The sequence below is a fragment of the Poecilia mexicana genome, unplaced genomic scaffold (assembly GCF_051168715.1).
Source record: "Poecilia mexicana isolate PSO_F unplaced genomic scaffold, ASM5116871v1 scaffold_17, whole genome shotgun sequence".
Classification (NCBI taxonomy): Eukaryota; Metazoa; Chordata; class Actinopteri; order Cyprinodontiformes; family Poeciliidae; genus Poecilia; species Poecilia mexicana.
In genome coordinates, this window is record NW_028263386.1 from 5424866 (window position 1) to 5452087 (window position 27222).

Genomic DNA, 27222 nt, shown 5'->3' on the forward strand with positions numbered 1-27222 from the left:
TTACCTGATATAGCTTTGGGATAAGTTTAACTAACTTCTCTTTTGTCAGTCTGAAGTGATTTGAAGTAGTTAAGTTAATTAATTAATTTTATTTTATAAGATCATAATGTCAGATTATTATATCTTTCTTACTTTAAACAAAATACAATTATGTAGAACCTGTTGAAAAGTCAATGATTCTTTTTTGAGTGCATATTTCCTTGTTTTTCTCTACATTCTATGCAATTCAAATACTGAAGGTACACTGAAGAAATCAAACAGTACAGTATTTAAAAAAAAAAAAAACTTTTGTAGCTTCTATCTAAAATAAGCTAGAAGATATAGCTAACATAGATTAAGTTATTTGGCAGCTGCTCCCAACAAAAGTAATTAAATTTAAAATTTATCTCAATGTAAAGCCTGAATGAATAATGAATGAGTATTTGAATTATTCCCAAATCTTTATTGTTTTTTAAAATTATTTTTTATTCTATTTTTAAAATTATATTTCTGAAACACAGTTTTTTATTTTTGTTTTAATATTTTATTTATTCATTCATTCATTAAAAGAAAAGGAAGAAAATAAAGAATTATTCTGAGTGATTGTTTTCACTTATCTGAAACAGCAAGAGTTTTAAAATTGCTTTAATGGCGGAGCTTCCGTCCTCATCTCCCACTGAACTGTTAGCTATAATCTTCCACATCCACGGTAAGTGAAACCCACCCACTCTGTCACTTTCCATCGTGTTCAAAATAATTTTTTTGTGGATAATTTTTCGCCCGAGCAAAATAAAAAGTATTTGCTGAGCTAACAGACGTAATGGACGTTAGCAACAGACGTTAGCTACGGCTAACAAACTGACGCAGCTCGTTAACAAGCTAACATGAACGCCGAAGCTAATGGAGGAAGATGTACTGAAGTTCTGCTCACCAAGTACTTTTACCATGAGACAAAGTTAAAATGTATTATCAAAAATGTTTGTCTAAAGTTCCTTTTATACTTTAATCGCCCGTTGACCATAAAGTGTCTAAAAGGTGTTTAAACGTACAGTTTAAAACACCATCTTTGCATTTTTCTGTAAAACTTAATTATCAGTATCATAGAAGTGTAATTTGTGAAATGTCTAGCATGCTTTGTTTGTGAAAACAAAAACAAAACGAATAAATATAAGATTTTTAGATTTGACTTTCAGTATTGTGATCATGGGAATTTTGACTCTTCTGAGATCCGGTTCAATCGGCTCACCTAAAAGATCCGGTTCAATCGGCTCACTTAAAAGTCAGGAGAAATAAATTTATCACTGCATGTAAACAATCTGACAGCAAGATGAATACAGTTGAAACCAGTCATTTATGTTACAGTTTTCTTATAACCATAAATTTACAAGTTAAGCTCTTTTTCTGCACTGTGATAATTAAAATTATACATTTGTTATTGTGACAGGCCTAGTTATCTTTTCTATGGAGATCAGGCTTCTTTAAATTATTAAAATGTTGTGTTAGTTGTGCTGATAAAAGTTTTAAATTTAAAAATCTCTCGTGGCCCTCAGTTACTTTCTACTTGACAGTTTTCACTGTTATCAAAGTATTAAATTTCCCTGCGCTATAGCTGACAGGTTTGCTTATTTTTTGCAGAGCTGTGAGGAATGAAATCCCTGCAGGACTGTTGTTGGTGAGTTAAAATTCAAACTCATCATTTCTGTTTCTTTTTGTCGTATTAAATAAGCATCTGAGTCGGTGTTGCTCAATGTTTTCTTCTGTAACTCGTATTTCCTGCGGCTACTTTGTGATGTTTGGCACCACCCAACCCAACAAACTTCTGATCGCTTCAATAATTCAATAGGTTCACTACAAACTGGAAACGGGTTTTTCTAAATCGAGGTGCGTCGGGCAAATTGCTCATATCACATGAATTAGTAGTGGGAATCTTGACTTGTTTTAAATTAAAGCCTCGATAGAGATCGGTGTTTTACTCTGTGAACGGGTAATGAAGTAGAACAACAGGAAACGGCGGCGCTCAGTGAGCCGTCATGGTTTTGTTAAATGATGCAGATAAACTGCATGTTGCTTTGGAGCTGCTCTGTAGCAGGAAGCAGGTATCTGAGTTAAAACGGCAAGATTCAGATGTTTTCAGTTGGATAATATTATTATTAAATGTACAGCTAAAGCTAAATACACGAGAATATCTGAGAAAATTTTATTTATTTCTGTAGTCCAGCTTTAAAAGAGAGATTCCCATATTTTACCGATTCATTACACACACAGTGGCATTTTTCAAACATTTATTTCTGTTTATTTTGATGAGTCTCAACTGCTGAAAATTTTGTATGTATACTATATACAGTCATAATGAGTAAATTGGAATATAAATCCCTATGAGTCAGATTAAAAGTACCGTCTGAAAGTAACATACATACTTTTCACTTAATCCCACATTTCTGTTTTTAAAAGTAATTTTTATTAGTCTGATATAATATTCTAGTTTTAAAATTGTGATTAAGAAAATCAAAGGTGTCAACTTTGTCTAATCTATATAATGTTTATATGTTGGTGATGGAGTTGGTAAAATAAATAGGATTTTCAATAATTCTAACTTATTGAAAGGGTCTATATAGAAGTATTACAAATATTTAAATTATTGAACTGAATTAGTCAGCAAGTGAAAGTTATTTGCATTTGTAACTAGGGCTGAAACGATTCCTCGAATGATTCGAGTACCTCGATTACTAAAATTCCTCGAGGAAAATTTACCTGCCTCGAAGCTTCGTTAATTTATGTTTTATTAGTTAGCGCACCGTGTTCCGGCCGGGACTTCATTTGCGTTGCGCGGAGCTCTCACTTCCGCCTCTGAGTTGTTGACAAAAGCTAAGTCTCAGCGGCATAAAGTCCAATCTTCAAGATTGGCCCGTGGGGATTTTATTGATTGATGATAATGCCCGACTTTTTATCGTTTTTGGGGAACCAATAAGCATCCTTAAAATGACTGGGGGAATGCCTGGAGTACGGCAGCATTTCTCCTCCGGGGCTGCTGGTTGAAAGCGAACGGCGGGAAGAGCGCTGAGGTGAGCGGATAGCCTGAACAGGGCGGGCGGCTGAGTAGCTGATGCTTACCGTGTAAATGTAGCTTTACCGACGAACCGCACAATAAATTTCATATCCCGGTCTGAAGAAACGGGTGGCGGAGCGCATCGTACATGGCTGGTAGATGAGTTTCTGAGTGTGACCAGTGAAGGTGTCGTAAATATCCCGTATTGCTTCCCCCCGTGTTCGTCCCCCGGTCTAACGGTTCGTCAGTCCGCTGGTCTATTTCCTCCCCTCCACCCCATGTTCGTTCATTCGCCCTCTCCTCCCACTCCAGGCGGCATTTCCCGTATTTTCAAACCCAAAGCGTGACAGGTTAGGAGGCAAGGTGAGTTTAATTAATCTATTAAACTCACTGAAGATGAATACATAAACTAAAAGCTGGATTGTAGACATTTTTATAAGCATATTTGTGAGCCTGCCTCTTTGTTATTAAATTCAATATAATTTCAGATTTTTCTATAACTTTTCTTCTGGTTAACTTAGAAAGTGAGCTATTATTGTTACAGGTTAGTTTTCTAAACTACAAAAAAGAAACTGTTAGGGATGCTCAAATATGAAAAATTGGACTCATTGATATCTGATAGTAACACCAGTATTATGCCACATTTACCAATATTTCATTTTACTTTTTTTTTTATCCGATTACTCGATTAATCGTAAGAATAATCGATAGATTACTCGATTACTAAAATATTCGTTTACAACAGCCCTATTTGTAACTTCTTGTTGTTGTTGTTGTAGGCATACCCAATATAGAATTATTAAATATTTGCTGATGAATGTCAGTAATTTTGGGTTGAATTCATGTTTAAACCCCAAACACTGAGCTGCTCCTGATTCTCGTAAAACTTAAACCTAAAAAAAAAAAATCTAAAATGACAGTGGAGACATTCTTCTTTTACTTTAATTACAGACAATATAAACAGAAGATGGTTGTTTTGTTTTGCTGTAATATGCATGAATGTCTCTGGGCAGCAGTCGGCAGCATGTTGCTGTAAAATCTTAATGAACTCGTCTGTGTTGCTGCAGAAGTTGCTCCAACTCCACACATTGGATCAGTCTTCACGCTCTTTTTCTAGAAACATCAAAACAGATTTTTCTTACAAACATGCAACCTGAAAATGGGTTTTCTGTTGCATTTGGTAAAATTCCTCAAAACTCTTTGATTTGGAAGTATTGGCCAATAGTTAATTGCCCAAAATTAAGGAAACTGAATTAACCAATCAAAATGGTTGTAAGAATGAGCTGCCGCAGCCAATCAGTGACAATCTCTTATGTAGCATTGAAAAAAATGTCAGCGCACGTTTTCAGTGTTTAACAGCAAAATATTAGCGAGTTTATAGGAGAAGCAGATTAATCAACATGTCCGACAATTTTAAGCGTTTCATCTGACAATGAAAATGTATTGTTTTCTTGATAATTAATGATTTTCAAATAAGTTTTATTTCATGGTTTTATAAGAAAGTTTAGGATGAGTTCAGTAGATGAGTCTGAAAAACAAACTGCTTCAGTTTTCCCTCTGAGGACAGAAAAAGTCATGTTTTAAAGTGTTAAAACGTGAAATACTTCATGAAAAATGTCATCCACATGCTCTGGGTCAGCCTGGTCTCATTTCAGGAACTGTCTCTAAGAACTTTTTTAATTTAAGAGGAAATTTATTCCTTTAAAGCTGTTCGACTTTTTATCTTTTTCAGTCTGTAAAGACACTTTTTCCTGACAGACAAATAAATGACATGTAAGTCAGGAGCTTTTCAGCAGAACATTGAGATGAAGGAACGACTGGGTAAAGGAAAATTACTAATCTGCAATTAGGAAAACTTTCTGTTTTCACATATTTTATAAATATTAATCAATCAGTAAGCCAATATTTTTATTTTTGCATTTGCTGCTATTGCAGCTTTACACTCTTTACATTTTATCCATTTGTCTTTGTAAAACTGTTCAAGCTCCATCAGGTTTCAAGTAGGGCATCTGTAAACATCAGTTTTCAAACTTTGGTACAGATTCCCTGTTTCAATACTCCATTTTCTTCTTATTCTATTCCTTAATACAAATTAGAGGGAACAGTCTGCAAATGCCCAGTGGCGCCACCAGAAAATTTACCTCAAGGTGTTTGAACCAAGCCAGTAAAAATTTTCAGAGGGCACAGCAAAATAAATGAATAAAAAAAAATAAATGAATCATTTAATTTATCAAATAAATGATTCATTTATTTTTTTATACAAAAAAAATAAATGAATCATTTATTTTTTTTATATAATAAAAAATACATTTTATTTTTATTCAATAAAAAATAAATGTTAAATTTATTTAGAAATGTAATAAAATAAAATGTATTTAATTTAAATTATTTTAATATAAAATTAATTTAGATTTTATATTGTTTAAATAAAACATTTTTTATGAAATACATATATAGACATTTATTGGATTATGTCTTGATGGTAGAAAATGACTATGCTTCTCTATGATCATAATTTTCTGGGTAGTTAACATTTTTCAAGAGGGGGCCGTGGTCTCCCCTGATCCCCCATTTAGAATCGCCACTGCCAATATCTTTACCTTTATTCCTCATGTCAAGTATTGATTTCTTTCATTAAATTCATACAAATTTCATATACAAATTGCTTTAAATCACCTTAAGGCAGTAAAATCTTGACATTGATCGGCCTCTAATTTAAATATTCAGGTGCAAAACTTTAACAGTGGCTAACTGGATGAAGTCCTGCTGCTGTTTCATGATAAATATTTGTGTCTTTAAAGACCAAACTGTGTCGTCCTGATGAGTTCGCTCACCCGGCATTCCCAGAGGAAGGGAAACGTCTCGTTGATGACTTTTCTTTTCTTCTTGGACGATTCCTGGCACAAGACAATCTCGGGCTGCTACTTTTACAGTCCTGTTGCGATCGTTGTAAAATTGATTTGAGTCTCTGCAGAACAATAACAATGCAAACATACATATAGACTGACAGCTTGATTAGCTAGTAGCGGCAGTGTCGCTCCCCCATCTCGTCTTGTCCTTTAAAGAAAGGCCCATTATGGCGGCAGCACAGAGGAGCGCGTTTCCGCCGGGATTATTCAGAGGGAAGGAAGAGAAATAAACAGGTTTATTACGGACTGGGTTGTCAGTGATCCACATATCCTATAAATGGGATGTGAGGAGCTGGAGGATTCTGATAAAGGTAATAACACAACTACAGTCTGAGCTGAAGGCGTATGCATGAGACGGTAAAACACATTCCCAAAGCAGCGTGAGCAATCTGCGGCGGGCTCCAGGGAATGCTGTGTTGATGCGCTTCCTGCACATTCAAATACCAACTGTACTGTGTGAATCTGCTCTGCTCCTGCAGAGCAGATTCATACTGCAGAGGTGCAGGGAAACACCGAGACCGACAGGGAAACACATCAGAGCCGTGTCAAGCTGTGATCTTCAACCAGGTTTTTCATATATCGCATTAGAAAAGGATGGATGAAAATGGCAAAATTTGAAATAAGTTCCTCAATTTTCCACAACAATGTGAAGTTCTTTTGGGCTTTTCCGAAAAAGAGTTAAAGCGCCAAAACAGAGATTAAAACACATTGCGAAACGATTAATCGTGATTAATCGATCATTGCAATAATTGTCAATTAATTTCGAAATTGATTAATTGTTAACTACAATGTATAGACTCTACAAAGGCCATTTGCTGAAAGAGCAACACACCTGGAACAAATAATTAAACCAAAAAAATATACAAAAAATATATACATTTAATACATTTGATAGTAGTATGTTCTGCTGAGTATCCATGAACCAAAAAAGACGAATACTTCGTGTCGTAATCAGAGGCAGAGTACCCAAAAATTATACTCTACTAAGAGTAGCACTACTAAAACATACTTTTACTCAAAATAAAAATAAAAAGTAGCCGTCCAAGAAATTATTGAAGAGTAAAAAAAAAGTACTTGGTAAAAAGTACAGAGTAACTGATCAATTTAGCAATCATTAAATATTTAAAAATTACATCAGACAGAACAAAATATAAAATTAAGTGGAAATTTAAAATGACTAATTTATAAGTAACAAAAAATAACAAAATCAGGCAAAGGAAAAATTTTCTAAATCAGTTTCTTTCAATAAAAAACTTTTGAAACTTTAAAACTGTAGGTGTGTCTGAATTTTTGGTTAAAACATGTTTGTTTTTTTTTCAGTGGGTATAAAATCCAGAAATTTTACTTAAGAGTAGAGATACTTCATAATAAAATTATTCATAAAAAGTGCAGTGTTGAAAAATGCTCCGAAAAGTAAATTTTTTCCAAAAAGTTACTCAAGTAAATGTAATTGAGTAAATGTAACTAGTTACTACCACACTCTGGTCTTAATTAACATTTTCAGTTGTAATAAAATAATGTTAGAAATCATTTTAATCTGATTATTGCTTTTAAAAAAAAGTCTCCATCTGCATCAACCACTTGTGCTGAATGGGTCAGACTTGTATAATTCGAAGGGCCACACATGGCCCCCGGGCCACACTTTGAACACCCCTGACTCGGCTGTTCTATAAATGAACAGCTCCAGCTCTGCCTCTGTTTCTGAGCTTTTATTGCGGTGACTGCAGCGCATCGCTCCGTCGTAATGATGAAGAAGTTGCAGATACTACGAGCTGCTCTGGATGACTCCATCAGCGTGACACCGGTAGTTTAGACGGAGCGGCCGTGATGCATGCGGCGGGCGGAGAGACAAACAGAGACGGATACAGACGGAGCGGAGCCGGAGGGGGGAGTGCTGAACTTGGAGCAGCCTCACGGGGGCCATGACAGACAAACTGCTCCTCCCTGCATGGCTGCTTTAATGACAGGCAGCAAACTCATTCAGCAGGACAAACAAATCACCGGGAAGAGCCTCTGCGCCATGCTCACACAGGCAAACACTGCCCCCTGCTGGCCGGACTGAAACTCTTTGATTTAAAAGAGAAGGAGGCACTGGTTGGGATTTGGTATTTAAGTAAACTTTAAATTTCTTATTTTTGGTATAATTTTACACCAAGTTTTTCCTTTCTTTTTGTGATTTATTTATGTTCTCTATACTCTGAAACGGGTGTAATTTGCTTCGGTGCCTGTCAGCTTAGACTGACAAACCACCAGGGTTCTTGTAGTTAGCTAAAACTAACAAAATTGAAATTGAGAAAACATTAATTAACTGAAATAAAGGGGGAAAACTACAACTATGTGTGGATTTATAAATCTTAACAATAGTGAAAGTAGGGTTTGAACTAGGATTGGAACTTCGATTTGAAGTGAGGTTGGGATTAAGGTATTATGGAGGGTTGGAACAAGGGTTGCAATGTTAGAGTTGGGGTTGAATTAGGGTTGGGAAGAGGTTTTATGAGGGTTGGAATTAAGATTAGAACTAGGGTTGAAAGTTGAAACTGGGATTAGAACTAGGGTTGAAACTAGGATTAGAACTGGTTTTGGAACTGGGATTGGAACTGGAACTAGGATTTGGGCTAGTTCCAACCCTGGTTCCAACACTGCAATTAGGGTTAGTGTTTGGGTTTGAAGCAGGATTGTAATTAGTTGAAGGATCCGTCTACATTGAAAGGCTGAATGAGGTTTGTAACTGAAAGTAAGTGGAAATATTTACCTGTGATAGATTACAACGTTTTCAGCAGAATTACTCAAAAATCATGGAATGTTCCATTTATTTCAATGGTACCGAAGATGATCACAAAAAGCTGAATATCTCATATACCGTGGAAAATGGTGTATGAAATAAACCATCTTCATAAATGGCAATGCCAAAACACATAGCCGTAATGTCCTGAATGAGCAGAATATGGCTGAAAAAGCACAAAGTATGCAGAAGTAAAGTGGTGAAAAACCTACAGAAAAAAGTGGAGGAACTCAAGAGTCTAAATGCTTGACAGTATTCACACTAGTAACTAATAAAAAATATCAAATACACCCCAAAACCTAATTACAATTTACTTAATTATTTAATTCAGTAACTGAACTACAACAAAGAACCCAAAATTTCTTCATTGCACCACTGGAACCTCATTGGTATAAAATACGCTTTAATTACATATTGTTAACACAGCTTTGTTGTTTTGATGAGCCCAATTGCCATCAACGCTGAACCTGTTGTTGTTTGTGGGGGCAGTTGCATTGGTTGCCATGGAGACAGACGAAAGTCATTGTTTCGGCCCGTCCTCGACCTTCTCTGGCCTGTAATTGTGCTGAAGAGAACAAAGCAAAGTAATGAGACGTTTACAGACGACAGACATCACATTAAGAGTTGTTTGGTTTGTTCAGAGTTCCTGCAGTCTGGAAAATCTTGACAAGTTTAGAAAAAGAAAAACAGTCTGGAAAGTCACTCCACCTCCGTCCAGTTGTTTGTCAATCATCCATCCAGCTCCTCTTCCCTCTGTATTTACCATGCTTCAAACTCTGCAATCAAACTGGGTGATAAATGTTTTGCTCTGGTTGTTATAAGTAGGTTGTTATATATATATCTTTATATATATAAAAATTCCCTTCTCACCCTCCGTGGGTGCTCTCTCTTTCTTTCTCTTTCATCCTCTGAGCTCGGGTCCTCTACCAGAGGCCTGGGAGCTTGAGGGGTCCTCCAGTATCTTGGCTGTGCCTAGAACTGCACATTTCTGGACTGAGATGTCTGATGTTGTTCCTGGGATCTGTTTGAGCCACTGCTCCAGTTTGGGGGTGACTGCCCCGAGGGCCCCGATGACCACAGGCACCACTGTGGTCTTCGCCTTCCAGGCCTTCTCCAGTTCCTCTCTGAGGCCCTGGTATTTCTCCAGTTTCTCATGCTCCTTTTTCCTGATGTTGTGGTCACTTGGTATGGCTACATCCACCACAACGGCTTTCCTCTGTTCTTTATCCACCACCACAATGTCCGGTTGGTTCGCCATTACCATCTTGTCTGTCTGGATCTGGAAGTCCCACAGGATCTTAGCTCGGTCATTCTCCACCACCTTTGGGGGTGTTCCCCACTTTGACCTCGGGGCTTCCAGTCCATATTCGGCACAGATGTTCCTGTACACTATGCCCGCCACTTGGTTATGTCGTTCCATGTACGCTTTCCCTGCCAGCATCTTGCACCCTGCTGTTATGTGCTGGACTGTCTCAGGGGCCTCCTTGCACAACCTACACCTTGGGTCTTGTCTGGTGTGGTAGATCTGAGCCTCCATTGCTCTGGTGTTTAGGGCCTGTTCCTGTGCAGCCAGGATGAGGGCCTCTGTGCTGTCCTTGAGTCCAGCTTTCTCCAGCCATGGTACATGGGGCTTGTCTTCCCAGGATGGTTCCTCCAGTACCTCGTCCTCTGTTCCCCATTGTCTGAGACATTCGCTGAGCACATCGTCCATTGAGGCTTTGTCCTTGATGTATTTATGGATCTTGGATGTTTCATCCTGGACAGTGGCTCTCACACTCACTAGTCCTCTGCCTCCTTCCTTACGGCTTGTGTACAGTCTCAGGGTGCTGGATTTGGGGTGGAACCCTCCATGCATGGTTAGTATCTTCCGAGTCTTAACATCCGTGGCCTTTATCTCTTCCATTGGCCATCTAATTTTTCCAGCAGGGTATCTGATTACTGGTAAGGCATAGCTGTTTATTCCACGGATCTTGTTCTTGCCATTGAGCTGGCTTCTCAGGACTTGCCTTGTTCGTTGGAGGTATTTGTCTGTGGCTCCTTCCCTGCGGACGACCTTCCCTCTCTTGTCCGAATGACATCCCAATGTCAGTGCTGTAGATCCTGGTGGTGTGGATCAGTGAGTCGATGTCTCGCTCGCTCTTGGCGTACAGCTTGATGTGCGTGCGTGCGTGCGTGCGTGCGTGGGGACGATTTTCCTGACATATATTACGTTGTGGGGACCAATTGCTCCTCGTGGGGACCGGAGCCTTTCCCCACAAGGGGAGACCCTGTTTTTGGGTCAGGGGTCAGAGTTAGGACTAAGGTATGAATTGAGTTTTGGTTAGGGTTAGGTATGTGCTGGTTAGGGTTAGGTAAAGGTAAGGTTTAGGCTGTAGAAATGAATGGAAGTCAATGGAAAGTCCCCACAAAGATAGCAACACAAACGTGTGTGTGTGTGTGTGTGTGTGTGTGTGTGTGTGTGTGTGCGTGCGTGTGCGCGCTTTTGTCATAGTACCCCCAAGAATTTAAAACTACTTTCACCCTTATATATATATATAAGAGGGTTGGGAGATGTGAAGGAGTGACAGGGAGGCAGGAAGACCAGTTTCCCCCAGTGTATTATAGGCCTGGCGGCCCGCCATGCTTTACTAGCGCCACCGCCAGGCTAAGCCTTTCTTGTTTATGTTTTTAGGGAATTTAAAAAAAAAAAATGCTTTTTTCTTTTTTTTTTTTTAAAGCCAGATTGCAAGTGTCTTTGTTGCTCAGAGCGTTTCACTGGCGGAGCAGATTTATTCCTAAAAATATGTTTATAGAAGATAGGTTTATAGTTTATGCATTCAATAATTTGTCATAAGACTTTAGGCCATGTAAGAAGGGAGATAAACGTGCGATGTTTGAAGAAGCATCGTGTTCTAGAAATACTTGTAAACCACAAGTACCTCATAGAAAGGATGAATATTTTTATTTTTACGCTGTCTCCCTCCAGCACAGTAATTCAGTCCGCCTGCTTCTTCATTAGCCTCTGATTCAGTTTAAAAAAAACAATAAATTTATTTCAGTTCCCACTTTTATCCTCATTAATGTGTTGTTTTTTTTCTGCAAATGCAGCTGTCAGCAAACTAGTGCAAATGTGAAAATCTATAATAGCTGCAGCAGAAAATTACTGTAGAACAGTTTAATTTGCAGAGAAATGCCCCACAGTTCATATTAACTGCCTCAATGTGCAACACTGCTTTGGGTTATGAACTCTCACTTTCATTAGCTGCAGATTACAACGGGAGTTTCCAGCTCTCCATAAAAGCAGCCTCACCTCTGGGGGACAAGCGTTCAATAGCTTTTCCAACAAATCTGCTGATTTAAGGAAGAAAGCGTTGGACTGTAAAGCTCTGATGCTGCTGCGTGTCGCTCTGTCCCATCAGGCCGTCCTCCTGTAATTACACACAATCGTCGCTTCACACTAAAATAATTCACAGCAGCGATTTCCCATTCGTCTCAGTGAGAAAATAAATGTTAGATTTTAAAGATTAGTGTTTTTCTTTTTTTATGGAGGACGATTTAATTTACAGAACGTTTTTCTGCTTTTTAACTCATCAAAGTCATAATCGGTCACAAACTGAAGCAACATTCACAGCAAAATGTCTGTTTTCAACGTTTGCAGGCATTTTGATGATTTCCAGGAGCGTTCTGTTAATTGAAGTTGTGAAATTAAAATTCAGTACCTCTGTTCAAATCTAACAAGTGTTTTATATTAAGGATGCAACTAATGATAATTTTAATTATTAATAATTCTGCCGATTAATTGGATAAAACAACTGGCACTTTCTGCAGATTTTTAATTTAAAACACAATAATTTGTAGCAAAGAAGCTAAAAATATATTTCTAATCTAAACCGTTTCTACTTGACGTAACATCAATATCAAGTAGGGATAATCTGGTGATTATGTTTCAGATTAACCAGTAATAATTTAATAGCAAAAGGTGCTTAATGGGTGATTTTTTAAAACAGAACTTGAACCTGTTAAATCTAAAGTTGCCACTTGAGCAGTTTCAGGTAGGACATATTTACAAAGGTTTTGTTTTCCTTAAATTTATTTTTGTACAGCTCTGGCTTAATTACTTCTCTTATTGTGTTTTTTCAGTAAATTGTCCTTTTTTTATCTGTATATTCCAGTTAACAACTAATAGATAAATAAATTAGTTGCCAATTATTTCAATAATCAATTAATCTTGATTAATCAGATTAATCATTTCAGCAGCATTTTATGTTGAGAGAATATACGGTTTAAACAGCCCACATGCTACTGCAGCATTTAGCTAACGTTAGCATTTTAGCTAATTTTAGTTTAGCTCTGGAGATCTTTATCTGTATGAATGCTGTTTGGGTTTTTACCATTTACTGTTCTTGTTTTAATGCAAAAGAAAATATTCAAACATTATTTTATTGAGTCATGGTTTGTATGTGAAACCTCACTGATTGGTGTAACAGTTGATCATTATTTGTTACAGATTGAAGGATAATGGCCGATCTTTTCCATGGACAGGACTCTGATTGAAGGTAAATTTATTCAGTCATGTCATGAATGAACAGCATTTAAAACACCCAAAGCAAGTCAGAGGGAAAATTTTAAATAATAATTAAATAATGTTTATTTAGTTCAACACAGTAGAAGCTGTGTTTAAAATGAACAGAGTGGATTTCACAACACAAAATAGTTTATTTCTATGCAAATGCAGTGAAAATATTGTAGAAAATGAAGAATTAGATTTTTGCTGTGTATAAAACATATTTAATGCTGACTATTAAATGAGAGCCATTGCAAAGGTTACTTTGTAAGTTTAGGAAAATCTTTATAGTGCAATTGTTTCGTTACCATAGCTACCATCCGATGTGACAAGTTTTACTGAATGCTGCATAATTTTAAAGAATTAAAGTTCCCACAAGTTTAGGGAACTTGTGGGCAGTAAGCCGGTTCAAACCGGCTTACGGCCCACTGCCATCTTGGTAGGCAAGCACAGTGCAAAGGACAGATAATAATGGCTTAAAGGCCAACAAAAAGAAACTAGAGTACTCAAAAAGTGTAATCAAGTAATAGTTGTTTATACGAGTGCTAGTTCTAAGCTTGACTTGTTTATTGTCGTCATAGCAACTGTCATGACAGTTACAGATTCCTACCAAGATGGCTGTCAGCTACATGAGAACAATGTAGCTTTAATAACTTCATCACCTGCTACAGAAACTCCTACTACCAGTGCAGTTATTACTGGCTTAGAGAATTATAATATTTATTGAGAGAGCAGACAAGAAATCAGTTTTAGAGAAAAAAAAACACTTTAATAGGTGAAAGAACTGAAGAAATAATTACAGGAGTGTCAGACGCACATATAACAGTCACTGGTCTGATCTCTAGTCAGGTGAACGATTTGGAAAATGTAAACAGACTCTGTCATCAGTCTGAATGATCAAATTGTTTTACGTCAGGAATTAAAGCTTCTTGGAAATGTCGGGGAAGTGTGTATACTTTGATAATTTAAAAACATTTTACAGAGACGTTATGAACATCCAGAACCTGAACTGTCAATATATTTATTTATTGTTGTTCCCAGGTTTTATCTCAGCAAAACTGAAATGTAGTGGATCACTAATGGACTCTGTTTATTAAATATAAACTCCATGTAACAAAGGACAGAAGGCCCAGCAACAGGAAAATGAAACAGAAATTCACAGCTTAAGACTAAACAGCATCAAAAACACATCAAAACTTAAACCGCTTCACAGTTTGACCCCTTAAAGAATTTTAACTTTTATATAAAACCTGCTTCGTGTTTGACCTTTTACTGCCATGTTTTATCATCCAAATATGATCTAACCTTAGTGTCATCTTCTTAAAAAAGATGACGGTAAATTATCTCTTAACTTGCTAAAAGTAAGTGAAAAATATCCAAAGCTACTCAACATAGTTTAAAGCTTCATGTAATTGTTTCTAAGGCTCGTTAACTGCTACACTGTAGTTTTATTGCTGAAATACACCAAAGCTTTTGGTTATTTTTAGCTCTTTGAATCCCCACCAGAGATATTAAACCCATCACCAGTTTGTCTGAGAATAGCTCCAGAAATCAGAGTAATCGAGGATGAAAAAAGGCACATCTCGAGTTTTCAGGGCCAAAGATGCATCCGCTGGTGTGTGAGGAGAAAATCCTGCAAGGAAACCAGGAAAGTGGTTGAACATATATAAGCTTCCAGTGACATCTGGGAAAAAAGATAAAATAAATACTGCATATTTTACCTCACATCCATTTTAATGTCTTAAGCTGTAAAAGAGTCTGGATAAAGATGTTCACCTAGATGATTCAGTTGTTCTGCTTTTTGTGGGATTTTTTCTTTTTCTGGAAATGTGACAAAAGCAGAATAACTTATTAGAGGGAGTAGATGATGGAGGCTTTAAATACTAATACATTTTATTATTTAGCTTTCAAAACATAAACACAGACTTTCTAATAGATATGTCTCCAGCATCTGGCGTTTTATCTCAACTTTTTGTCCTCCATTGAGGATTATGGAATTATGGACTGACATAAACTGTGTGGGAAACAATGTTTTAATTTCAAACGTTTCTTACCTCCAGAGCAGCTTCTGGTTTCATCTTCAACGTGTCCTTCTCTGTGGATGTTGATGTAAAAAATGGCTTAAAAAAACAAATCTGTAAAGTTTTTCAACTCTTGTAAAGTAAATCTTACTCTTCTTTGCAGGTGGAAGTTGGGTCACAGCAGCAGGAGGTGAGATTTCTCCCGTCTTTACTTTCTTCTTCTTGGGTTTTTTAGAGATTGTGGATTGGTCGTCCAGGATGTTCTTGACTGATTTCTTCTTCTTCCTCGGAAGCTGGTTTTCCTTTGATGAATTTTCTTCTTGTTCTGCGTTTATTTGTGTTTTTGGTGACTTCACAGTTTGTTTTTGCTTTTGTCTGGAAATAAACACCATAAATGCAGACGTTTTGTTATTTCTCAGGTAAAAGGGAGATCATGAGATTTAAAAACAAACAAACCTTTCTCTTGCTGTGATGATCCGGTTGGGACTCTGAGCGTTCCTCGTCATCCTCATCATTTTCTTGAGAAGCTGTAACTCCTTCCTGCTCATCATCCTCCTCCTCAGAAATGTCCTCTTCTTCTTTCCAGACGAGAGCAGAGATGAGTCTGAAACATTTTCAGATGGAAATTAACTTTATCTGCAACAGAAAGATTTTCACTTCCTGTTTTTACTCACCAGCTGTGCCGTTCATCTCCTCTTTCTCGCCCTCTGCTGGTGCGTCTTTAAACTGCAGCTCCTCCCTTTTTCTCTTCTGTTTTGTTTCTGCCAGATTCCCTTCATCCATTTCCTTCATCTCAACCTCACCTACCAGTTTTTTCTTCTTCCTTTTGGTGTTTTCCTCTTGTTTTTCCTCCATCTCTTTTCTCTCTCTTTTCCTTTTCTTTTCTTTCTTCTTTGGTGAAACGACTTCAGACTCTTCCTCTGCCTCCTTTTCATCCTCCTCTTCTCTATTCTTTCTGTTCTTCTTTTTCTTCTTTTTCCTCCGGCTGGTCAGCGCGTCTCCGTCAGTCGCTGGTGTTTCTGCGATGTCCACCTGAAATGACTCATCAGAACGTTTTTTGGACTTTTTCTTCTTCTTCCTTTTCTTGGGAGTGATGGAGTCGCCACAGATCGCTGCTGGTTCCTGATTGGCCGATTTGTCGCCGCCCTTCTGGATTTTGATAATGATGCAGTCGTCTTCGTCTTCTGCAGCTTCTTCCTCTTTAATAAAAACACGACAGGAGCTTTTGTTATTGGAGGCATCTAACTATAAATAACTTTATGTTACGTTTTCACAGGTTCTGGCGACTTTCTAAAGCCTCGTGGATTTTTTTGACATGAAGAAGCACCAGGAATTAAGAATAATTTTGTTTTTACGCCACCATTCAGACACTATTTTCTCCTTCTGTTCCAGACCAGCAACCTTATAAATCTCAAAAAGAGCCATAAAACCTGAATGACCCTTTAAATTTCAATTTATGAAGCTTTAGTGTTGAAGTGTCGGTAAACAACGAATGTCAGGCTTCTTTCTTATAGTTGCCATCTTGTTGTGAAATGCCAATGTTAAAATAGCCTGAAAATAAATGCAAATCCTGTTGTGGACGATGGAGCATTTGGACCAGACTACGAGCTTTGTTCTGAGAATAACGTCACTTTCTCAGAACAGACCTTTTCTCATTAAGAAAAATTTTATCCTGATGAGAAAAGAAAAAAAATCATCAAGATCTCAGCAGTTTCTTCAAAAAATCTTTAATTACTGATTACTGCAACAGCATCTTCACAGGTCTGACTAATAAATCAATCAAACAGCTGCAGCTGATCCAGAACGCTGCTGCTCGCGTTCTCACTAGAACCAGGAAGATAGAGCACATAACACCAGTTCTAAAGTCCCTACACTGGCTCCCTGTAGCTCAAAGAATAGACTTTAAAATACTGTTGTTAGTTTATAAATCACTGAACGGTTTAGCACCACAATACATTAAAGATCTGTTATTGCTGTACCAACCGTCTAGACACCTCAGATCTTCTGGTTCTGGTCTGCTCTGCATCCCCAGAACCAGAACCAAACGAGGAGAAGCAGCATTCAGTTTCTATGCACCACGGATTTGGAACAAACTTCCAGAAAACTGTAAAACAGCTGAAACACTGGGTGCCTTTAAATCTCAACTTAAAACCCACCTGTTTACAGTTGCTTATGGCAATTGATGCCTTCTATGTATTTGCGAGTGACTGGGAGTCATTGCGCGTATATAAAACCCTGTAAATTCTAGACTAACAGGTAACCAATTAATGCACAAAATCCGCGTAGGACAGCGAAAGTCCTAGCGCAAAATTTTCGCGAAACAGGCGGACGGAGCCTGGTGCTGCAAGGCTGGAGGCCTTGTCCTGTTAGGCTGTGATTTTATCTTTTCTTTTTATCTTTTTATTACTTTCTTTTTCTTTCTCACTGTTTAACCCTGTAAATTCTAGACTAACAGGTAACCAATTAATGTACAAAATCCGCGTAGGACAGCGAAAGTCCTAGCGCAAAATTTTCGCGAAACAGGCGGACGGAGCCTGGTGCTGCAAGGCTGGAGGCCTTGTCCTGTTAGGCTGTGATTTTATCTTTTCTTTTTATTACTTTCTTTTTCTTTCTCATTGTTTAAAATTATGTAAAGCACTTTGAAATGCCTTGCTGCTGAAATGTGCTATACAAATAAAATTTGATTGATTTGATTGATTGATTGATTATACAAAATATTTTTGTTTATTTTAATAATTTGATCCTGATTTGTTAAAAGATTGAATATTTCCTGGTTTTTAAAGCCGAAACTAAAATGTGACATTCAACATTTTAGTTTCTAAATTTTTGGCTTTGGAGTTCTAATAAAATTAGATAATTTTATGAATATTATGACTTTATTCTTACATAATTATGACTTTATTCTTATAAATATTACAACTTTGTTATTCCTTTTTCTGGTCCCAACACTGATTCACTGTAGCAGCTTTAACAAACAGAAAAAACCTAAAAATATCTAAAAGCAGCCAAAATCCTAAGAGCTGCTGATAAAGAAAACTCAGATTTCAGGAACCAGAGGTCCAGTGTTGACCAAAACCATTTTTTTTCTTTGCCTTTTATCAGACCAGTTTAGCTTGAATTAGTAAATAAATAACATTTAAGTTACCATTGGCTGGTGGATCAGCACCAGTTTGGTCCAATGTAGCCGCCTTCGGCTCGTCTTCTGGCTCCGTCTCTGACTGAGTCTCTTCGTCTACGTAAGCAATCTCAGGATTTTCTAAAAGAAGAAAAAGATTGAAAATATCTGTGTTTTAAAAGGTGGGAATTTTTAAAGAAAAAATAAAACAGAGAATGTCTAAAAAATTAAAGATTTTTGACCTTCAAAACTCAGAAATTTGTACGATTTTTCTAGAATTTTTTTTAGATTAATCTCAAAATTTCAGTTTTTTTCTCTCTCTTTTATCTACAATGGCCGTAATATGCTGTCATAACCTGCAACTGAAAAGTTGAAATGGTTTGGATGCGAAACGTGCAGCTTAAACGAAGTTTCCAAGACATTCTACGAACAGCGGCTCCATGTTGGATTCCCGACTTCTTCGACTTGGAACGATTTTAGCACAGAGTTCGATTTTGGGGTAAAAGCAACGCAGCAACAGGATCTAGAGGAACGAGTTGGCTTTGACTAATACCTGGAGCATCTGCAGTTTTGGTCTGGATTATAACTTTCCATTGCTTTTTGTTTTGCCACAGCAATGTTTTTCATTTGTTTCATGTTTTCATGGTTTGAATTGTCTTGTTGCTGAACAAACTTTTCCCTCACGTCACAATTAACCGCTGATTTGTGTTGGTTGAATTACAGACCAAAGTTTATAGTCAGAAATGGAAAAAAAAAAAGTTTTTAAACGTTGACCTCATTTTGTCCAGCGACGGACAATTGAGTCCAATTCAACGGAAGCATAACAATAGAGAGATCCTAGTAAATACAGACAAACTGGACAGTTTAGTTCGTATGAGCATCAAATGAGGGACATTTTGTCCCCATAAAGACACTGATTAACGAGGCTTCAGCAGACAACCGACAGAGAAACAACCCGCTCCTCTGAGAAGTCACGCAGCGTTTCTGCTTCACGGTTTGGTGATGAATGTGAATACCAAGAGGTAAAATAAAAGATCCTGCTTCATGTCTTCCTGTGATTTTTCTTCTCTTTTCCTCCTGTAAAAATCAAACTTCTGAACTTTACCAGCTGGAGACGGAGTGAAGCCAAAGAAAAGAAAAGGGAAAACATGTCTTCCTCCCCTGTCTGCAGTAAATCGCTCTCTAATTGTTTATAGACTGCCGTTTGTCCAGATGACCAATCTTTACAAAATAAAAGCTGGAATTTGTGTTGCATCTTAAAGATGAGTTTAAAGGGCTGAGTCGATTAATTGATTATATTTAGTAATTGATTCATGCTTAACTGGAGCATACAGACTCAAAAAGGCATTTGCTGGAAGAACAACACAGTCACAGAAAAAAATTTGTGTAAATTTAGTATTTAAAATAAAAAAAATGTCTGTAAATATGGTCTAACAAAAACTCCCATAATATGGCATAATATTAACTTCACCTGGTTCACATTCGGAAAAAAATTATCTATTGAGCACCTTTTGCTTTCCATTTACAAATAAATTAATCCAAAACAACCAACAGATCAGCCCATCACTGTACTGATGCTAAATCAAGAACATATTAATGCTGTAACCATTTTTAGATGCAGATTAATATTTTACAACAAATAATAAAGCGTTCACTGAAACAATGCTGTGTTATTGCATTTTAGGCAACAAAATGTTAATTTTGTTATTTAAAAAAGGAATTTAATCTAAATTCTAATTAGTAAATAATCCACCTGAGACTCAGCATTTCACACAGTGTGAAACATGGTGGTGGCAGCATCATGCTGTGTGAATGCTTTTCTGCAGCAGGGACTGTGAGTTTGGACCAGAAACTCAGTGTAGCATATAAATACAGCTACTCTGAAATGATCTAAATTACATAATATCATTGTGTAAGAATGGCCTAGTCAAAGTCCAGACCTAAATCCAATTAAAAATTAAAGATTTGATCATCAATGTGTGCTAAAGTAACCTAAAGAAGCCTTGAACATGCCGTGCCTCACAGAATCAGGTGACCTGGTCGTGGTACCTGGAGGGGGCGGAGCCTCTCCGGGGGCGTCGTCAACGGTGACGGACTCGGCCTGAACGGGTCTCTGCAGGGAGAGTCAACATGTCAGCGCCAGACCTGAAGAGTTCCTCAGATGTTTGTTTTGCCTGTTGTACCGCTGCAGCTGCGTGCTCCTCCTCCTCTTCCTCCTCCTCATCCTCCTCCTCCTCAGCTGCGGTCGTCTCCTCAGTGGAGCGGACCGCGGCTCCTTGAACAGCATCGATCGGTTCTGGAGTTTCCCCTGTGACTTCAGGGGAGTTTCTGGCAGCTTGAAGCTCCTGCAGGAAAACAGAAAAACTCAGATTGGATTTCAAAACGCAGCTTCCTGTCCAGACAAAGTAAAAGCTGCTCAATAATTCAGCCTCTGCTAAACTTTGCTGCTCATGATTTAAAAAAAACATTTTATGCCTCAAATTTACAGGGTTTCTATATTAGATTTTTTTTTTCAGATTTATACCAAATGTTTAACTTTGAAATGTAAAATAAAGTTGAATGTGAATTTATGGCAAATTTTCAGTAGTAGTAAAAGATTCAATGGATGGATGGATGGATGGATAAATGGATGGATGGATAGATAAACAGATGGATGGATGGATGGATAGATAAACAGATGGATGGATAGATAAACAGATGGATGGATGGATGATAAACGGATGGATGGATAAACGGATGGATGGATAAACAAATGGATGGATAAACGGATGGATGGATGGATAAACGGGTGGATGGATGGATAAACGGATGGATGGATAGATAAACGGATGGATGGATGATAAACGGATGGATGGATGGATGGATAAACGGATGGATGGATAAATGGATGGATGGATAAACGGATGGATAGATAAACAGATGGATGGATGGATGGATAGATAAACAGATGGATGGATGGATAAACAAATGGATGGATAAACAGATGGATGGATAGATAAACGGATAGATGGATGGATGGATAAACGGATGGATGGATAAATGGATGGATGGATAAACGGATGGATAGATAAACAGATGGATTGATGGATGGATAAACGGATAGATGGATGGATGGATAGATAAACGGATAGATGGATGGATGGATAAACGGATGGATGGATGGATGGATAGATAAACGGATAGATGGATGGATGGATGGATAAACGGATGGATGGATGGATGGATGGATAGATAAACGGATAGATGGATGGATGGATGGATAAACGGATGGATGGATGGATGGATAGATAAACGGATAGATGGATGGATGGATGGATAAACGGATGGATGGATGGATGGATAGATAAACAGATGGATGGATGGATGGATAAACGGATAGATGGATGGATGGATAGATAAACGGATAGATGGATGGATGGATAGATAAACGGATAGATGGATGGATGGATAAACGGATGGATGGATAAATGGATGGATGGATAAACGGATGGATAGATAAACAGATGGATGGATGGATGGATAAACAGATGGATGGATAGATAAACAGATGGATGGATGATAAACGGATGGATGGATAGATAAATGGATGGATGGATAAACGGATGGATAGATAAACGGATGGATGGATGGATGGATGGATAAACAAATGGATGGATGGATGGATGGATGGATAAACAAATGGATGGATAAACAGATGGATGGATAAACGGATGGATGGATGGATGGATAAACAAATGGATGGATAAACAGATTGATGGATAAACGGATGGATGGATAAATGGATGGATGGATGGATAAACGGATGGATGGATGGATGGATAAACGGATGGACGGATAGATAAAATGGATGGATGGATGGATGGATAAGTGGTTGGTTGGATGAGTTAATGTTCTATTCAGGAACCACCAACCTGTTCCTCTTCATCACCTCCTTCTTCCTCTTCATCACCTCCTTCTTCCTCTTCATCACCTCCTTCCTCCTCCTCTTCATCACCTCCTTCCTCCTCCTCTTCATCACCTCCTTCCTCTTCTCCATCACCTCTTTCCTCCTCTTCTTCATCACCTCCTTCCTCCTCCTCTTCGTCGCTCTCAGAGGTTCTGGTTCCAGGCCGTCGGGTCGGGTCGATGTCGTCCTGAGTGGGTCCAGATGTCCCAACAGGACCGGAGGAGACGCAGCTTTTCCCCTCAGCTGGAACCGGCTGGAACATAAACAGGAGGGAATAAAAGTAAACAGGAAGTAGTTCACAGCTGGAATGAGTTCATTTCCTGTTGCCGTTTATCCAACAGCCGAACTTTAATTCAGAAATACAAACAGACCAGGATATTTTCTTATTATTCTAACTTGGAGCCAAACTTTGTTTCGTTCTGCAGCAGAGAGGAAGTACCAACTGCTCTCCATGCTGGAGGAGATTCAGCTGAATTTTATCTATAGTTAATCTCAACAGTAGTGACATTTATTCCTGAATAGATTAACTGGCTTCTGAGACGAAGCAAAGGAAATCAAACAGGTAGAGAGAGCAGCTACAATTACAGCTACAAGTTAGAGTTGTGTATTAATTAGGGCAGAAAAAAATGGCGGGAAAATGTATCACAATATCAGCGCTTCATATGAACTGATAATATTGACTAGTTTTAAATATCTGAAATATTGAAAAACCGTTGATGTGACCTTTACTGTTCTATCCAGTTTTCACTCCATACTGTTTTTTGGTTTTTTTTTGTAAGTGTAAAAACCTGAAACTGCTCTTGCGCCAGTTACTAGGCAGGTTGTTGCTAGGTAACCAGAGTGGGAGAGTTGCTAGGTAACCACAGAGTGAGAGAGAGTGAGTTGATTCCACCAATCTTACTTAGTTTGGTAGAGAAATTTTTATTATTGATTAAAAAGTACCAGCTTCACTTTTTCACTTATAACATGGGAAAAATATATTTTTCCATAGGCAAATTATTTAACTTGTATCTAAAACATTTTCATGAAAATGAAGGAACATTTGAGTTAAAACAAGCTCCCATTTCTTACTGAAAAGTTAACACCAGACTTACTGTCTTTGGTTGTAGCTAAAGATCCTCAAAATGTTTTGCTAGCAGAAAAACACTTGATGGTATAAATTTCTACATCTTTATAAATCAATGCCAGAAGCTTTGTGTATTTTGCAGGTTTTGCCCTGTGGACGTTTGGCTTTAATTGGATCAAAAACGGAAGCAGCTTCATTATTGCAGTGGCTGGACAGCAGATATGCGTCTGTTTTCATTACAGCTTCCTGCTGCAACAATGTGCTGAACTCTCAGATATTTCCTCACTGACTCAATTCTGGCTCGTTTTGGATTAGAAGCAGATTTCATTCTAGTGATAAAGTATTTATTAAAGTTGTGAAAAGCTTTTCTGTAAATGTTTGATTTCTCAGTGTGAGTAAGAAAGTGTTGCACCAGCTAATGGCTGAAACTCCTTCCTTCTTTCCAACAATCAAGCAAACTGAGTAAATACTACAAGCTATAACTTTCCTAAAATGGTTTTATGATGTAAATCACTTAGAACTGCCCTGGTGCTGAAATGCATAATTCAAATAAACCTGATTGATAAAATAATAGATAAGCAATAAGTAATTAATGAGAAGGAACATCATTCGTTTTCCAAAATGTTTTCATGACAAAACTTCAAATTTCATCGTTTTCAGTTCTGCTTAGATAAACATAAAAAACTAAGAGGGAGGGATGGAGGGAGGGAGGGAGGGAGGGATGGATGGATGGAGGGAGGGATGGATGGAGGGATAGAGGGAGGGATGGATGGATGGAGGGAGGGATGGATGGATGGAGGGAGGGAGGGATGGATGGATGGATGGATGGATGGAGGGAGGGAGGCATGGATGGAGGGAGGAAGGGAGGGATGGATGGATGGATGGAGGGAGGGATGGATGGAGGGAGGAATGGAGGGAGGAAGGGAGGGATGGATGGATGGAGGGATGGAGGGAGGGATGGATGGATGGAGGGAGGGAGGGAGGGAGGAATGGAGGGAGGGAGGAATGGATGGAGGGAGGGAGGGATGGAGGGAGGGAGGAATGGATGGAGGGAGGGAGGGATGGATGGAGGGAGGAATGGAGGGAGGAAGGGAGGGATGGATGGATGGAGGGATGGAGGGAGGGAGGGATGGATGGATGGAGGGAGGGATGGAGGGAGGGAGGGAGGAATGGAGGGAGGGAGGAATGGATGGAGGGAGGGAGGGATGGAGGGAGGGAGGGAGGGATGGATGGAGGGAGGAATGGAGGGAGGGAGGGAGGAATGGAGGGAGGGAGGGAGGGAGGGATGGATGGAGGGATGGATGGAGGGAGGGAGGGATGGATGGATGGAGGGAGGGATGGATGGATGGATGGATGGATGGAGGGAGGGAGGGATGGATGGAGGGAGGGATGGATGGAGGGAGGGAGGGAGGAATGGAGGGAGGGAGGGAGGAATGGTGTCATTAGATGTTTTCATTTCCAGCTGCTGTGTTGAAAAATCTATTTTTGTTTCTTTATCGATGCTTCAGACGCTCACCTCTGTTTCTCTCCTTGCTTCCTCTTCCTCCTCCTCCTCTTCCTCATGTTCTTCCTCCTCCTCATCACCGTTAGCGGTGCCGTCTGATTTCCCAGTCTGGGTTTCATCAGCGGCGTCCCGGCGTCCAGAATCGTCCTCCTGTTTTGTCTCTGCAGTGGACGGCGCAGCGACCTCCATCTTACACTCTGCAAGAATTAATCCCAGTAAAAAGTGAAACCAGTTCTACGATCCAGTAAATAAAAACAGGAACGCACCAGTCAGAGTTCTGTCGTCTGTTTTCTTCTCTGCTCCATTGAGTTCGGCGCCTGCAGCCTCGTCTTGCTTTGGGATTCCCGTCTTCAAGCCGATTTTTGGCTGGGTGGCGTGCTGAGCCAGAGAGCAAAGCCTGCACAGCAAATCAGACGTTTTCATTTAAACTCCAACAGGAAGAAAGTCTCAAAAATCTGAAATCAATAAGAGAATAAACATAAATTAATTTAAAATCAGGAATCTTTGCATATATCTGATAGAAATATCAGATATTCTCCCAGGATGCAGAATTCATCCCTAATTAATACAGGCAACAACACGTTATCCGATTTCTGCTCGTATTTTTTTTACATATTTTCAGATGTGGTTTGTAGATTGAAGTTTGTGATTGAAACGGAGCAGTAAGTGTGAAAATGTCTCCTACCATTAAGACCAGTTGAGGATGGTGATGGTGGAAAATAAAATGGTTTTTCAGTTTTTACTTTGTGTGAACTTACTTCATCCATCCAGTGTAGATGTCATGAAGGTTTAAGTTCTCCACTGGCATCTCCACCTACATACAGACAAAAATAATTAACTAACGATTATTTGAGTAATTGATTATTCTAATGATTAATCGATTATTCTGATTTTTAAAAAATGGAACATTCTGAACATTTTTCATTGAAGCCTTCTTTGTAGAATCTTAGAAATACATTAAAAGACACAAATAGATATTTAAATTCATTTTTAAATGACAAAATAAACATTTTATTTCTTAAAATACAAAACAAAATTTGTTGTTGTATAATGAATGATCAAGCATTCTATGAATTCTATGAATGCTTGATCATTCATAGAATGATCAAGCATTCTATGAATGCTTGATCATTTTAGCAAAAGATGCATCTGCACCTAAAAAACTTATTCTAACATGATCTGGTAACTATTTTTTTTAAATTTATTAACCAATTAATAATTTGATAGTAAACGGTGATAATAGGAGATTTTGTTTTATGAAAATATGAACCAGGTGAATTTAAAACTACTCCACATGAGTTTGGAGTGGAACAAATTTACAGACAAAGGATGTTTTTATCATATGACATAAATGCATACATTGTCTTATTTTCTGCTTTGATGGTGTTGTTCTTTCAGCAAATGTTTCATCATTTCAGGTATAACATTAAACCATTTTACTGAATAGTTTCCACTTTTTTAATGAAATTTGTTGAATCTACTTATTGAAAATGACACAGGCGATGAAACTGCAACAAAAGAAGCATGAGTTTTAGATTCAAAAGTGTGCATGTTGAATAATAACAGCAACAGGAAAGTTTGGTTTAAAGATGATTGACGCTGCTGTGATTCTTTCTGTTGGACGTTTTTTCACTGATATTTTTTAGGATGAAATGTGAAACCAGTTGGTGACCAAAGATTAAGTTTCCTCCAGATGTAAACAGAAAAACAGCAGGGGAAAAAAGGTAAATAACGTTGTTTTTAAATGATGACAGATTTAGTTCGGTAATTTTGAAGCGAGCAGCTAGCTGAATGCATGGAGAGGTTAGAAATGCAGAGTGTGAGCAGCTTCAGCTCCGGTAACATTCTGTTCTTTTGCTCGGCCTGAACCAGGAGCCGCAGGCTGCAGAGCCGCTTCCTGACGGGCAGAAACCTGCTGCAGCCGCATCCACATTTCATCAATCCTCTTATATAACCTGCACGACGCGCATGTCAGCTCAAGAAACACCAATAAAACGCTCGCTCTGGCCAAATTTAACCCAAATTCAGCAACAGAAACCCCAGGTGGTGTTGGTGAGCTTAAATGAGGAGGAATCAGAGTAAGTTCTCACCTGAGTGACGTGCGGCTCCAGCAGCTCGGCGGCCTCTCGGTAGCCGCTCACCTGCAGGTGTTGCTGGATTAAAACCAGCAGCGTGGCGTCCTGCTCCGACTCCATGGTGGAAAAACACGCAGGCAGAAAATACGGCCGCAAAATGCATCCAGGAATTAATAACACTTCACTTCATGCTTGCTATCCAGCAGCAGCACGTGTGCGGGACGACTCCTACCTCG

At 38.4% G+C, this 27222-nt stretch overlaps 1 protein-coding gene and 1 long non-coding RNA gene across 2 annotated transcripts; one reads left to right on the plus strand and one right to left on the minus strand.

The window, feature by feature from the left end:
• On the plus strand, nt 1-16439 carry LOC106930140 (uncharacterized). The gene is made up of 5 exons (XR_015765848.1): nt 1-688; nt 1615-1651; nt 13203-13251; nt 15444-15470; nt 16372-16439. It is a non-coding gene; the product is annotated as an uncharacterized LOC106930140 (long non-coding RNA).
• LOC106930141 (uncharacterized) lies at nt 14007-27222 on the minus strand. Its single transcript, XM_088014759.1, has 14 exons — nt 27002-27222; nt 25670-25725; nt 25178-25308; nt 24924-25108; nt 22307-22594; nt 20579-20740; nt 20445-20508; nt 18426-18536; nt 15955-16479; nt 15737-15884; nt 15432-15655; nt 15314-15354; nt 15036-15080; nt 14007-14892 (listed from the first exon to the last, which is right to left on the minus strand). Exons 1-13 carry the CDS (start codon nt 27104-27106, stop codon nt 15045-15047), a joined length of 2076 nt encoding a protein of 691 aa, XP_087870885.1. The 5' UTR covers nt 27107-27222; the 3' UTR covers nt 14007-14892; nt 15036-15044.

Bases quoted from the DNA above. Each gene is read 5' to 3' on its own strand.
- LOC106930141 (XM_088014759.1), bottom strand. From the start codon at position 27,106: ATGGAGTCGGAGCAGGACGCCACGCTGCTGGTTTTAATCCAGCAACAC. The intron at 18,537-20,444 runs GTACCACGACCA...TTCTTCTTTTAG, and splicing joins AGAGGCTCCGCCCCCTCCAG to AAAATCCTGAGATTGCTTAC. The intron at 15,656-15,736 runs GTTTGTTTGTTT...GTTTATTTCCAG, and splicing joins ATCATCACAGCAAGAGAAAG to ACAAAAGCAAAAACAAACTG.